This window comes from Xyrauchen texanus, chromosome 38 (genome assembly GCF_025860055.1).
Source record: "Xyrauchen texanus isolate HMW12.3.18 chromosome 38, RBS_HiC_50CHRs, whole genome shotgun sequence".
NCBI classification, from domain to species: domain Eukaryota; kingdom Metazoa; phylum Chordata; class Actinopteri; order Cypriniformes; family Catostomidae; genus Xyrauchen; species Xyrauchen texanus.
The window spans coordinates 36,718,686-36,733,685 of NC_068313.1; the positions used below are offsets into that span (position 1 = coordinate 36,718,686).

General features: G+C 45.0%; 1 protein-coding gene across 1 annotated transcript in view; it reads left to right on the plus strand.

Annotated features, from left to right (window-relative positions):
• Positions 1–15,000, plus strand: part of LOC127631547 (endothelin-converting enzyme-like 1) — a 28,838-nt gene that overhangs the window by 3,824 nt on the left and 10,014 nt on the right. The window contains exons 2-10 of the mRNA XM_052109710.1: positions 117–904; positions 3,754–4,020; positions 4,123–4,191; positions 4,668–4,778; positions 5,666–5,758; positions 7,263–7,387; positions 13,757–13,979; positions 14,607–14,705; positions 14,969–15,000. The exon at positions 14,969–15,000 is cut by the window's right edge and continues 43 nt beyond it. Of these exons, the coding sequence (XP_051965670.1) occupies positions 284–904; positions 3,754–4,020; positions 4,123–4,191; positions 4,668–4,778; positions 5,666–5,758; positions 7,263–7,387; positions 13,757–13,979; positions 14,607–14,705; positions 14,969–15,000 (1,640 nt within the window). The 5' untranslated portion in view covers positions 117–283. The remainder of the gene's footprint in view (positions 1–116; positions 905–3,753; positions 4,021–4,122; positions 4,192–4,667; positions 4,779–5,665; positions 5,759–7,262; positions 7,388–13,756; positions 13,980–14,606; positions 14,706–14,968) is intronic.

Below are 15,000 nucleotides of genomic sequence, written 5' to 3' on the forward strand. Positions count from 1 at the left end.
GCACAAAGGAGGGGCCAGTCAAAATAAATGTTTTGTGGTAATCACTATTTTGTCACAAATGCTTTCGACTGAGCTTAACTTGTAACATTCCTTTAATTACATCTCTGTCAAAACAGGTCAAATTGAGAAAGAAAACAACTAAAGAACGGAGAGAGACCGAGGTGTGACGGAAGGACACGTCTGGATACAGGCTGACCTCTGTACAAGCTCAGAGATCAAAGGTCATAGGTCATGACCTCACTTTGATCCCAGGCATACCTTTCCATTCCACTCTCGTGACCTCATGTTCCACACCTTCCCCAACAAATCCAGGACGCAGACGGCGGTCGCCATGGAGAAGACCTATTCACTAACAGCGCATTACGATGACTTTCAGGAAGTCAAGTATGGCAGCCGCTGCAGCAGCAGCACGCTCAGTAACGGCATGAGCTTGCATCTGGGCGGGTCTCTAGACCGCAATGGGCGTGGCCGGAGTGGACGGGATAAATGCGTGGGTGGGGCTAGTCCTGGGAGTGGAACCCCAGCTCGCTGGAGTCGCCGTGAAATCTGCCTGCTGTCGGCGCTGGTGTTCGCGGCGGGAATATGCGTGATTCTTGGCTGCATGCTGGCACTGAAGTTTCTGTCGTTGGAAACACAGGATTCTCAATGTCGTCAGGACTGCGTGAAGCGACGCTCGCTGCTCCGGGCGGCACGGTTCATCCAGGGTAACATCGACCCGAGTGTCCAGCCCTGTCATGACTTCTACAGCTTTGCGTGTGGAGGATGGCTCCGGCGACACGGGATACCGGAGGATAAACTGAGCTACGGAATCATCACCGCCATTGGAGAGCAAAACCAAGAGAAGCTGCAGCGCCTCTTACAGGCGCCGGTCCAGAGGAAAGAGCCGGGTAGCGCAGAAAGAAAGGTAAAGAAAAACACACACTAGTGATGTCGAAAGTACTGGCACGATACCAGTGTTTCTGTAGTACCGGTAGTTCCGATCTAATACAAAATTAATGCACAATGAATCAATTAATAATTATGACATTCCCTAGTGTGATTATTAAACCGCAAAAGACTTAGTCTGCATGTGCTGCGTGCTTTAAATTGACAGAGCAATGCACTCATTCCCTGTGAAGCATTGCTCAAAGTCACTAATGATATTTTTCTCTCCATGGATTCAGGTACACCAGTCGTCTTAGTTTTATTCGATCTCAGTGCCGTGTTCGACACAATCGACCATAATATTCTTCTCACTCGTCTCGGGGTGTAGGGTTGGCATGCAGGGAATGGCCCTCCAGGGGTTTGCCTCCTATCTATAGAATGGACGTTCTTCCTCTACGTCAGCTCAATTATCATGTGGTGTACCGCAAGGGTCAATTTTAGGGCCCTTGTTATTTTCCCTCTATATGCTTCCTCTGAGCTCTATTATTCAGAAGTATATTTTCAGCATATCTTATCACTGTTATGCGGACTATTCCCAATTTTATTTCCCAGTGAGCATAGACAAGAAGTGTTAATCTGAATATTGCTTCAAAGACATTAAATATCAGCTGGCAAACAATTTCTTACAATTAAATGAAAGAAAAACCGAAGTTCTGATTTTATGTTCCTTCGTGTCCTCTTTACCTGGCCACCCAGTTAGGTCCTCCGCCATCGAATGTACAAGATCATTTGAGGAGTCTTGGGAGTGATTTTAGACTCCTCGTTACTTACAGGAGTAACGGGTATCTATCGCTAGTAGATCTATCGCTAAAATAAAACATTTTCTTTCCCATAAAGACTTGGACATTGTGATCCACTCACTTATTACATCAAGGTTAGACTATTGTAACCCATTGTACTGGTCTCCCCCAAACTGCGTTATCCCGCCTACAGCTAGTTCAAAACGCTAGTTATCACGCCTACAGCTAGTTCAAAACGCTAGTTATCACGCCTACAGCTAGTTCAAAACACTAGTTATCCCGCCTACAGCTAGTTCAAAACGCTAGTTATCCCGCCTACAGCTAGTTCAAAACGCTAGTTATCCCGCCTACGGCTAGTTCAAAACGCTAGTTATCCCGCCTACAGCTAGTTCAAAACGCTAGTTATCCCGCCTACAGCTAGTTCAAAACGCTAGTTATCATGCCTACAGCTAGTTCAAAACTCTAGTTATCCCGCCTACAGCTAGTTCAAAACGCTAGTTATCCCGCCTACAGCTAGTTCAAAACGCTAGTTATCCCGCTTACAGCTAGTTCAAAACGCTAGTTATCCCGCCTACAGCTAGTTCAAAACGCTAGTTATCACGCCTACAGCTAGTTCAAAACGCTAGTTATCACGCCTACAGCTAGTTCAAAACGCTAGTTATCCCGCCTACAGCTAGTTCAAAATGCTAGTTATCCCGCATACAGCTAGTTCAAAACGCTTGTTATCCCGCCTACAGCTAGTTCAAAACGCTAGTTATCACGCCTACAGCTAGTTCAAAACGCTAGTTATCCCGCCTACAGCTAGTTCAAAACGCTAGTTATCTCGCCTACAGCTAGTTCAAAACGCTAGTTATCCCTAACTAGTTCTCGTCAACTTCTATTGAGGGGCCCTCGTTGCCGCTATAGATCTAACGGCGATTGTGCCTTTTCTGTCTTCTTTATTAGCCATTTTTAAATGTTCTTTAAAAATCTATTTGTATTCTGTAGCTTTTGAATAGGACCTTGAATAGGTTGAAATGGATAAATACATGATGCTGTATTTAAAGTAATTTTTATATTTATGTTTTATATTTATATATACTGTATATATATATATATATATATATATATATATATATATATATATATATATATATATACACACAAGTCTGTCATTGCATATTTATTTGTTTGATCTGTAAAGCACTTTCGGTAAAATTCTGTTGTTGTTTTTGTTATTGTTTTCTCCCGAATTTTGAATGCGCAATTCCCAATGTGCTATAATGGTGCGTTCACATACAACGCGAATTGAGCGTTTCGCGCAACGTGATTACATACAAAGTCAATGCAAAGACGCGAATAGACGGTAATTCGCGGCGGGCGGTGCGAATTAAGCTAATGTCACGAAGCGAAAACGCAAAATCGCTTCATTTGCGTGTTTGCGCGAGTTTAACGTTTTCAACTAGAGCGAAAAATCTGCATGACACGTTGTCGCGAAAGCCTATCAGCATTGAGATTATCCGGATGTCGCTGACGTAGTGACGTAGTAGCAGAAGAAATGTGGATAATTGGATAATATCATGCACCCAAACACGACGGCGTTTGGTTTTCCGACGTATCTGGGACTTCCACAACAGATACAGAGTAGCGGTCTTGTGATATTGGCCATGGTTGATGGTGGAAAGAGAAGTCGTCGTAGAAGCCCCGCCTCCTGTCTCGCGCGAGCTTCACTTGTATGTGAACACCTCCAGCGGTCAAACTCGCGCTAGCAAAGCAAGGCAAAAATGTTATTCGCGTTGTATGTGAATGCACCATAAATCCTCTTGGTGGCGTAGTGACTCGCCTCAATCCGGGTGGCGGAGGACGAATCTCAGTTGCCTCCGCGCCTGAGACCGTCAATATGCGCATCTTATCACGTGACTTGTTGAGCACGTTACCGTGGAGACGTAGCGCGTGTGGAGGCTTCACGCTATTGTCGACACTCCACTGATGGAGGATCTCCGTACCACAACATACATTCAATAAAGCAATAATAAAATTATTTGTTATCGATTATTTTGTATCGATTATTATCAATATTTATAATTAAACCTCTTATTGTCTTTCGCAGGTGAAGGAATTTTATCGCTCCTGTATCAACATTCAGGAAATTGACCGTCTGGGGGCGGGGCCTATGACGGAGGTGATTGAAAGCTGCGGTGGGTGGGATCTGTCTGGAGCTCCTCCCGGAGGGGCGGGCTGGGACAGTGGCTCCGCCCCTGTGAGGCCGGATTTTAATGAGATGCTGTATAAGACTCAGGGCGTGTACAGCACGTCTGTGTTCTTCTCTCTCACTGTCAGCGTAGACGATAAAAACTCGTCACGCAACGCCATACGGGTGAGAGATAAAGTGTGAGTTTTTTGCATATGTGTGTATCATGTTCTCTAACTAATGTGTGTGTGTGTGTGTGTGTGTGTGTGTGTGTGTGTGTGATTGTAGATCGATCAGGAGGGTTTGACTCTACCGGAGAGAACTCTGTATCTGGGTCAGGATGAGGACAGTGTGAAGGTCAATCTTCTCTTGATGTCTCTCTTTCATCTCACATCTCTCTCTATTGCTCCATATGCTCTTTTGTTCTCTCTCTCTCCATCTGTCTGTCTGTCTGACTGCCATCTGTCACTCCACCCGTCTCCCGCGGTGACCTCGCATGTCTAATAGATTGTGTCACAGCTGGTGATGATGTCACACATGAGCCCATGTCCTGTATTAATGAAGTCACAGCGGTGTGTCTGTCACGCTCCAATGATCTCACACTTTTATCAGAACGCAATTACAAACAATAAAGTCGACAGACGTACACTGTCAGTCAAATGTTTGGACACACCTACTTATTCTTTCTTAAACTTTTGACTAGTTTTGACCAAAATTTCCCGCCATAAACGGGCATAAAGCATTGATTTCTTGTGACATAAATGCGTACATGTGTCATGTCAGGTCTCTGTACATTATGATGTCATGATGATGTCATTTCTTGATGATGTCAGATTCTGGCAGCCTATAAGGCGTTGATGGAGAGATTGCTGAGCATGCTGGGAGCCCATAACGCCACGCTGAAATCTAGCGAGATTCTGGACCTGGAGACGAGACTTGCTAACGTACGTATCACATGCGTGTTAGCGTGTGTTCCAGTCATTTCTGACGGCTCTTTCTACTGATTCAGTCAAAATTATTCACAAAGCATTTGTAAATGGCTCAAGTTCATTTGGCAAAACAGGCCTTAAAGGAACAGTTCACCAAAAATGTTTTTTTTTTTTAAATCCAAGTCATCATTTACTCAACTTCATGCTGTTCCAAACCCATACGACTTTCTTCTGTGGAGTCGTATGAGTTTGGAACAGGAGATGTTGGCCTCAGTCACCATTCACTTTCATTGAATGAAAAAAGATACAGTGACAGTGAATGGTGACTGAGACTAATTTTCTGTTTTAAGGTTGTAAATGACGACAGAATTAGTATTTTTGGGTGAACTATCGCTTTAATTAGGGCCAGAACAACGATTTACTAAAAACTCAAAATAATAAAAATATATTGATCACTAAATGTTTAATTAATTGGACAGTGAAAAAATCATTTACTCACCCTCATGACATCCCAAATGTGTTTGATTTTCTTTTTTATGCAGAACACAAATTAAGATTTTTGGTAGAATATCTCTGAAGGTTCATATAATGCAAGTGAATGGTGACCAAAACTTTGAAGCTCCAAAAAGCTCATAAATGCAGCATATAAGTAATCCATAAGAGTCCAGTGGTTTAAGCCATGACTTCAGAAGTGATATGATAAGTGTGAGTGAGAAACAACTATCTGGTTTAAGTGGAGAAACAAACAAATCAGTGAACCTGTGAATCAACCGGCTCATTTAAATGAACTGTCTGAACAAACCGAATTGGCAAAATGAATCAGACTCTATTATGTCTGTGCGTTTACAAATCTGTGTTGATGAGTTTATAATGTTTCAACTTATTCTCTTTTTTCCCTAAAGATCACAATGTCTGAATTTGATGACCAAAGAAAAGATATAAGTAGCATGTACAACCGTATAACATTAAAACAACTCCAGAAAATGGCTCCCAGCGTGAGTATATACACACACACACACACATACACACAATGCATACAAACACACACACACTGACACACACAATACACACACACATACACACACACACACAATACACACACACACACACAGACACACACACACAATACACACACACACACGCACACACACACACAATACACACATACACACACACGCACTCACACACACACACACACACACAATACACACACACAACACACAATACACACACGCACTCACACACACACACAATACACATACAATGCACACACTCACACACAATACACACTGACACACACACTCTCACACACACACACACACACACACTCTCTCACACTCTCACACACACACACACACACTGACACACTTTCACACACACACACACACACACACACACACACACACACACACACACACACACACACACACACACACACACACACACACACTCTCTCACACTCTCACACACACACACACGCACTCACACACACACACACACACACACACACACACACACACAATACACACACAATACACACGCACTCACACACACACACACAATACACATACAATACACACACTCACACACAATACACACACACACACTGACACACACACTCTCACACACACACACACTCTCTCACACACACACTGACACACTTTAACACACACACATACACACACACACACTGACACACTCTCACACACACTGACACACACACACACACACACACAGACACACACACACACATACACATACACACATACACATACACTCTCACACACACACACACACACTGACACACACACAGTCTCACACACACACACACTCACACACACACTGTCACACACACACACTCTCACACACACACTCACACACACACACACACACACACACACACACACACACACACACACACACACACACACACACACACATACACACACACACACATACACATACACACACACACACACACACACTGTCACACACACACACTCTCACACACACACTCACACACACATACACACACACACACACACACACGCACACACACATACACACACACACACACACACACTAATTAAAATGAATGATGTTGAACATGATGGAGTTGAATGGGATTAGTTGACTGTACACTGAGCATGATGTGATGTGTAATAGAGTTGTAAGAGTTTATGTGAGGTAAAGATGAGGTTTACATGCATCAACAATCTTTGGAGTTGTTCCAGAGAGTTTGAGATGACCTTGAACTTTACAGTAAAATTACAAAGTAAACTGGAGAATATCTGGAGCGGCCGGATTTATGCAGCGATCCATTTTTGGCTGCATGATGTGGCCAGATCCGCTGTTTAAGAGTCTGGCCCAGAACTCGGCCCTAAATGAACCATAAATCCATACGTGAAGAGCAGCGCGACTCGTTCTGTTCTTTAAAGAGATGATGTGAATGTACGTTTGGAAAGAGGATATTAAACTTTGTCTTCTCCCTCTTTCTAGTTTCACTGGAAGCGTTTGTTGGATCGGATCTTCCATGATCATTTCTCCGAGGAGGAGGAGATCGTCGTTTTAGCCGCTGACTACATGCAAAGAGTGTCAGACATCATTAAAACCACGTCTAAACGGTACGACCAAAATGATTTATTACACGGCTGTCTGGAATGCTCGATGCTAATCGCTCATGCGGTCCGTTATGTGTGCGTTATGAGTGTACATCCGGGGATAAAGAGATATCGGAGCAGTCGCCCGGGCATCATCTGTCATACTTCTCGTATCACTTTGCAATCTCAATAAGTAAGCTAATAAAATAAGTGTGTCTCCAGTCAGGTCTCCTTAGCAACCAAATTGGCCCGGTTGCTAGGGAGGGTAGAGTCACATGGGGTAACCAAATTGGCCCGGTTGCTAGGGAGGGTAGAGTCACATGGGGTAACCAAATTGGCCCGGTTGCTAGGGAGGGTAGAGTCACATGGGATAACCAAATTGGCCTGGTTGCTAGGGAGGGTAGAGTCACATGGGATAACCAAATTGGCCTGGTTGCTAGGGAGGGTAGAGTCACATGGGGTAACCTCCTCGTGGTGGTGATTAGTGGTTCTCTCAATGGGGCGTGTGGTGAGTTGTGTGTGGATCTGTGGAAAGATATAGACAATTTTACAATTTGGTTGCCGTGGCAACACAATGCCGAAAACCCTTAAACCCCAAAAGACTCTAAATTCTGATTGGATGAGCCACATTCAAAGCTGCATGTTGTAAAATCGTCGTTGTTAACACCTGTAACCACACATCTCTTTGCTTTAGCATTACATCCCTTCACAACCAGTTCTTCCTCCTCTTCACACGTTTGGGACGCGTCCCGATCTGTATTTGCACATTATTTCAACATGTGTAATTCTTCATCACATTGATATGCAATTAATGCAGAGCAGTTCTGACCACCGATAACCACCTGATTACTGCAGTGTAAATGGAATAACAAAATCTCTACTGGCTGATGGATTGTTACTGTCACAATGTATCGGTGTGTGTGTGTGTGTGTGTGTGTGTGTGTGTGTGTGTGTGTGTGTGTGTGTGTGTGTGTGTGTGTGTGTGTGTGTGTGTGTGTCTTTATTTGAGGTGTCACTGTTGGGTAAACAGTCATCTGTGCTGTGGCTGATTAGAATCGACCCACAATGGCTCCACTTGTTTACACACACACACACACACACACACACACACACACACACACACATACACACACACACACACACACACACACACACACACACACACACACTCCAGAGACCACAAGTCAAGTGCAGGATGTGACAGGGTAGTGTGCCTTCTGTCAGGGTACTTCCCTGGGAGTGTGTGTGTGTGTGCGCCTTTCTTGAATGTTGAGATGTAGTTGATGTGACAAAGAGGAGGGCGTGGCCGGGCCGTGACTACCTATGCCCGCCCCCCAAATGTGCTAATTAGCTGAGGAGAGGGATCAGTGCAGCGGGATGTGGCGGATTGGGAGAGAGAGAGCCACACGCAGCTGCCGTGTGTGCGTTTATGTTTTGTCTGTCTGTCTTTCTCACTCTATTACTGTCTGTCTGTCTGTCTTTCTCACTCTATTACTGTCTGTCTGTCTGTCTCACACTATTACTGTCTGTCTGTCTGTCTTTCTCACTCTATTACTGTCTGTCTGTCTGTCTGTCTTTCTCACTCTATTGTGAGTCTGTCTCACTCTATTACTGTCTGTCTGTCTTTCTCTCTCACTCTATTACTGTCTGTCTGTCTGTCTTTCTCACTCTATTACTGTCTGTCTGTCTTTCTCTCTCACTCTATTACTGTCTGTCTGTCTGTCTTTCTCACTCTATTACTGTCTGTCTGTCTTTCTCACTCTATTACTGTCTGTCTGTTTGTCTTTCTCACTCTATTACTGTCTGTCTGTATGTCTTTCTCACTCTATTACTGTCTGTCTGTCTTTCTCACTCTATTACTGTCTGTCTGTCTGTCTTTCTCACTCTATTACTGTCTGTCTGTCTGTCTGTCTGTCTTTCTCACACTATTACTGTCTGTCTGTCTGTCTGTCTCTCTGTCTGTCTCACTCTATTACTGTCAGTCTGTCTGTCTGTCTCACTCTTACTGTCTGTCTGTCTGTCTTTCTCACTCTATAACTGTCTGTGTGTCTGTCTGTCTGTCTGTCTTTCTCACACTATTACTGTCTGTCTGTCTGTCTCTCTGTCTGTCTCACTCTATTACTGTCTTTCTGTCTCACTCTATTACTGTCAGTCTGTCTGTCTGTCCGTCTTTCTCACTCTATTACTGTCTGTCTGTCTCACTCTTACTGTCTGTCTGTCTTTCTCACTCTATTAATGTCTGTCTGTCTGTCTGTCTGTCTTTCTCACACTATTACTGTCTGTCTGTCTCACTCTTACTGTCTGTCTGTCTGTCTGTATGTCTTTCTCACTCTATTAATGTCTGTCTGTCTGTCTTTCTCACACTATTACTGTCTGTCTGTCTTTCTCACTCTGTTACTGTCTGTCTTTCTCACACTATTACTGTCTGTCTGTCTTTCTCACTCTGTTACTGTCTGTCTTTCTCACACTATTACTGTCTGTCTGTCTGTCTCACTCTATTACTATCTGTCTGTCTCTCACACTATTTCTGTCTGTCTGTCTGTCTCTCTGTCTATCTCACTCTATTACTGTCTGTCTTTCTCACACTGGATTTGTGACATTGAAGGAGATTTCAGCTCTATTCATCTTTCCATAATAATACATTATATCCCATAATATTCTCACAATGACCCTTTCCTTCATAATCATTGTTATTAATATCACCATGGTGATGCATGGCTCACCCACCAATCGGCTTTCATCTGCGACGCCATGGGCGCAAGGCAAGAGAAATTACTCTTTTTCTGTCTTTGTTCTCTGTGTTTGCTCTCGCCGTGTTATTCTCGTCTTGTGCCTCCTGGAGTTCTCCGTTATAGCGGCGTCTCCGCAGGCTTCTCTGGGTTGAAAACTTCATTCTCATCAAATCGTTTTGCCCCTTTCCTCTCGCTTTTTCTCTTTGTCTAGTACGGAGTTGAACCAGCATTCAAAGGACTGGTGGCCTGCAGCTCTTTTTTGTGCTGACGATAAAATAAAAAGTATATATTGGTTTGTTAACAGTGCTTAAAGCTAAACGTATCGCTCAGAGCGGCTCTTATTCACTGTTCATATGGGTCACCCTTTACCTGGATCACAGTTATTCCAGTATGCCCTAAACATCACAGAACTTTACATGCAATGAGCCAAAACATATGTGATCTAACACATTCATATTGTATTACAAATTTTATGAATGTATGAAATATAGATAATGTCATCATTACAGTTTAGCTGAGTACTGATTGTCTGATGAGATCAGAAACTCATCAGCAGCTTTAGGAAATGAGTTTTTGTGTGTAATGTCACCAAATATCTTTAAAATGAGTTTTGATCACGTTCAGAGCTACAGAAGACTGTTATTCCTGCAGGAAAAATCAAATGATCCCATACACTTTGTGTGGTTAGGCAGAAGTTAATAGTTAGTTGGGTGAGGATTCAATTTGCTTCAAATGATGAGGTTTGAGGAGCTGCTGTGCCAAAGGACGATTTAATAGCTGTAATTATCAGCTGACGGCGAGATGTGGTGAAAATCTCATCTTAATAGACTATGGTGTCTCACACACACACACACACACACACACACACACACACTCACTCACTCACTCACTCACTCAAACACAATCGCACACACACACACTCAAACACACTCGCACACACACACACTCACTCAAACACAATCGCACACACACACACACTCAAACACACTCGCACACACACACACTCACTCAAACACAATCGCACACACACACACTCAAACACACTCGCACACACACACACTCACTCACTCAAACACAATCGCACACACACACTCAAACACACTCGCACACACACACACTCACTCACTCAAACACAATCGCACACACACTCACTCAAACACACTCGCACACACACACACTCACTGACTCAAACACAATCGCACACACACACTCAAACACACTCGCACACACACACTCAAACACACACACACACACACTCTCACTCTCTCACACACACTCTTACACACACACACACACACACACACTGAGATTCGTCCTCCGCCACCCGGAGGCGAGTCACTATGCCACCCGGATTGAGGCGAGTCATCACGCCACCCGGATTGAGGCGAGACACCACGCCACCCTGATTGAGGCGAGACACCACGCCACCCTGATTGAGGCGAGACACCACGCCACCCGGATTGAGGCGAGTAACCACGCCACCCGGATTGAGGCCAGTCAATACACCACCCGGATTGAGGTGAGTAACCACGCCACCCGGATTGAGGCCAGTCAATACGCCACCCGGATTGAGGCGCGTCACCATGCCACCCGGATTGAGGAGAGTCACCACGCCACCCGGATTGAGGAGAGTCACCACGCCACCCGGATTGAGGCCAGTCACCACGCCACCCGGATTGAGGAGAGTCACCACGCCACCCGGATTGAGGAGAGTCACCATGCCACCCGGATTGAGGCACGTCACCACGCCACCCGGATTGAGGCGCGTCACCATGCCACCCGGATTGAGGCGCGTCACCACGCCACCCGGATTGAGGAGAGTCACCACGCCACCCGGATTGAGGCGCGTCACCACGCCACCCGGATTGAGGCGCGTCACCACGCCACCCGGATTGATGCCAGTCACCACGCCACCCGGATTGAGGCCAGTCACCACGCCACCCGGATTGAGGAGAGTCACCATGCCACCCGGATTGAGGAGAGTCACCATGCCACCCGGATTGAGGCGCGTCACCACGCCACCCGGATTGAGGCGCGTCACCACGCCACCCGGATTGAGGAGAGTCACCACGCCACCCGGATTGAGGCCAGTCACCACGCCACCCGGATTGAGGAGAGTCACCACGCCACCCGGATTGAGGAGAGTCACCACGCCACCCGGATTGAGGCGCGTCACCACGCCACCCGGATTGAGGCGCGTCACCACGCCACCCGGATTGAGGCGCGTCACCACGCCACCCGGATTGAGGAGAGTCACCACGCCACCCGGATTGAGGCGCGTCACCACGCCACCCGGATTGAGGCGCGTCACCACGCCACCCGGATTGAGGCCAGTCACCACGCCACCCGGATTGAGGCGCGTCACCACGCCACCCGGATTGATGCCAGTCACCACGCCACCCGGATTGAGGCGTGTCACCACGCCACCCGGATTGATGCCAGTCACCACGCCACCCGGATTGAGGCGCGTCACCATGCCACCCAGATTGAGGCCAGTCACCACCCCACCCGGATTGAGGCGCGTCACCATGCCACCCAGATTGAGGCGCGTCACCATGCCACCCGGATTGAGGCCAGTCACCACGCCACCCGGATTGAGGCGACCTAGTACTTTATGTACCTAAATATGTTGAATAAATTACAAAGTAAAACTAGAAATTAACTATTGGCAAATTTCATGTTTTATTTGATGTTATTAAAATTTAAATAGGGAAATAAAACTAAATATGCCATAAGGAACATCATTTTAGTGATGAGTTTAGTGATTTCTCTCTCTGTCTTTATTTTCTCCTGAACATCTGAAACTTGATACATCTGACGCAGTAATAATAAAATAAATATAAAGGGTGTGTTGTGCAGGAATTGTTCTCAGATTGATCTCCAGAAATGAGTCGCTTTTATGCGTAATGAGTTTCATTTGAATACATTAGCATAATGAGATTACTGCTGTTCCCCTGTCAGTGATTGACTTTAGTTTTAGCATTAGAATATGTTTATGTAAAGCTCGTTAATTAAATATCCGATATCGCCACACCTGCACAGACACACACGGTAATGAACAAAAGCTGCATTAACCAAGAGAAACTTATCACGAACAAAACCCATGAGGTCAGGCAGTATCTTTCCACCTAGCTTCCGTCTAGCAACACCCTAGCAACCACCCAGAACACCCTAGCAACACCAGTAGCTACTCTGTCTATTTGTCTCTCTGTCTGGCTTTCTATTCCTCTCTACGTTAAATCCTTCAGCCCTTCGTTCAGTTCTCTTCTCTCTTTCTTTGCCTTTTCTCTCTTTGTCCCCTCACATCTCCCCTTCAATCGAATTCTGTCAGAAGTGCTTTGTTGGCAAGAGAAGCGGCCTGTGCTGCCAAACTGTTGTGATTAAAATGCTAACGTCCACGCGTGATGGCTTAAATATCCCATAAGGCCACAGCAGGTTGATGTCATCTCTCTAGAGCCCGGCGGTGTGTGTGTGTGTAAAAACAAGTTCAAGTGTGTTTTTTGTGTCTCTGACTGTGACATTGAATTTATAATTGAAAAAAAAAAAGTTTTTTAAAACAGTTTTAATTATGGTCTGTGGCACAATCAATATGATGTTTTTAACTGATTTATTAGTTTAATAATATTTATTGATTTATTCTCTGTCTGTTTGTCTCTCTCAGGGTTCTTCATAACTACATGTTGTGGCGGATCGTGGCGGCGTTGAGCGAGCATCTCTCCACGGCGTTCCGCAGCACCATCCATGAGTTCTCGCGCGAGATCGACGGCACCGAGCGCCAGCTTGAACTGGGGCGACTCTGTCTCACTCAGGCCAACAAACACTTCGGCATGGCGCTCGGCGCGCTCTTCGTCCAACAGTACTTCTCTTCTAAGAGCAGAGCCAAGGCAAACTGCACTTCTTTAATCTCTCATCTCTCGCTTCTTCCCTTCCTCAAGTCAAATGCCATTTTTGGTTTGTCAAGAAATGAAAGCAGAGTGAATCGGGGCTCCAAAACTCCAAAAAGGACCCAGGATGACTATAAACGCCCCATCGATAAGACTTGTGCGCTCTATAGCTTTTTGTTAGAAACAGACTGAAATATAAGTCATTCAGTTGTTACTGACTCTCTAATTTGGGGTTTTTATATTGTGAAACTCACAAAGAAGTGCTCAGGTCGTGGGTCGGGGTAACTCGACCTGAGAATCATATAGGTCTTAAAAATAGGATTAATTTGGTTTAAACAAAATATAATTTCTAAAATATGACTCGGACATGTTCTCGACAGGTTCTTTGAGGTTCACTTCTCCTAATTACTAAGAATAAATGATTACAAAATTGTCACTCGGATGCGTTCTCTGTGTAAAAACATAAAATAATTGTAAAAAGATCACGTTTGAGCTGTTGAACACCCCCTGTAGAGACTATTCTGGTCTGTCAGTAAGTTATAAACACCACGTTTAATTCCTTTTGTCATTTCACACACAAACCCGATTATATGTGACAGGGCTTTTGATTGACATCTTGTCTCACAGGTACAGGAGCTGGTGGAGGACATTAAACATTCATTAGATCTCAGACTGCAGGAGCTCGACTGGATGGATGAAGAAACTAAAGACGCTGCCAGAGCAAAGGTGAAAACCACAGGACAAACATGTTCTGAAGTTTTATTCCTCAGTAGTTGCTCTTTCATAGCTCGTGGACTTATTAGTTATGTTTCCTTGCGGTGTCAATCTCTCTCTCTCTCTCTCTCTCTCTCTCTCTCTGTCTCTATCTCTCTCTCTCTTTCTCTATCTCTCTCTCTCTCTCTCTCTCTCTCTCTCTCTCTCTCTCTCTCTCTGTCTCTATCTCTCTCTCTCTTTCTCTATCTCTCTCTCTCTCTCTCTCTCTCTCTCAGTTACGGCACATGATGGTGATGACCGGTTATCC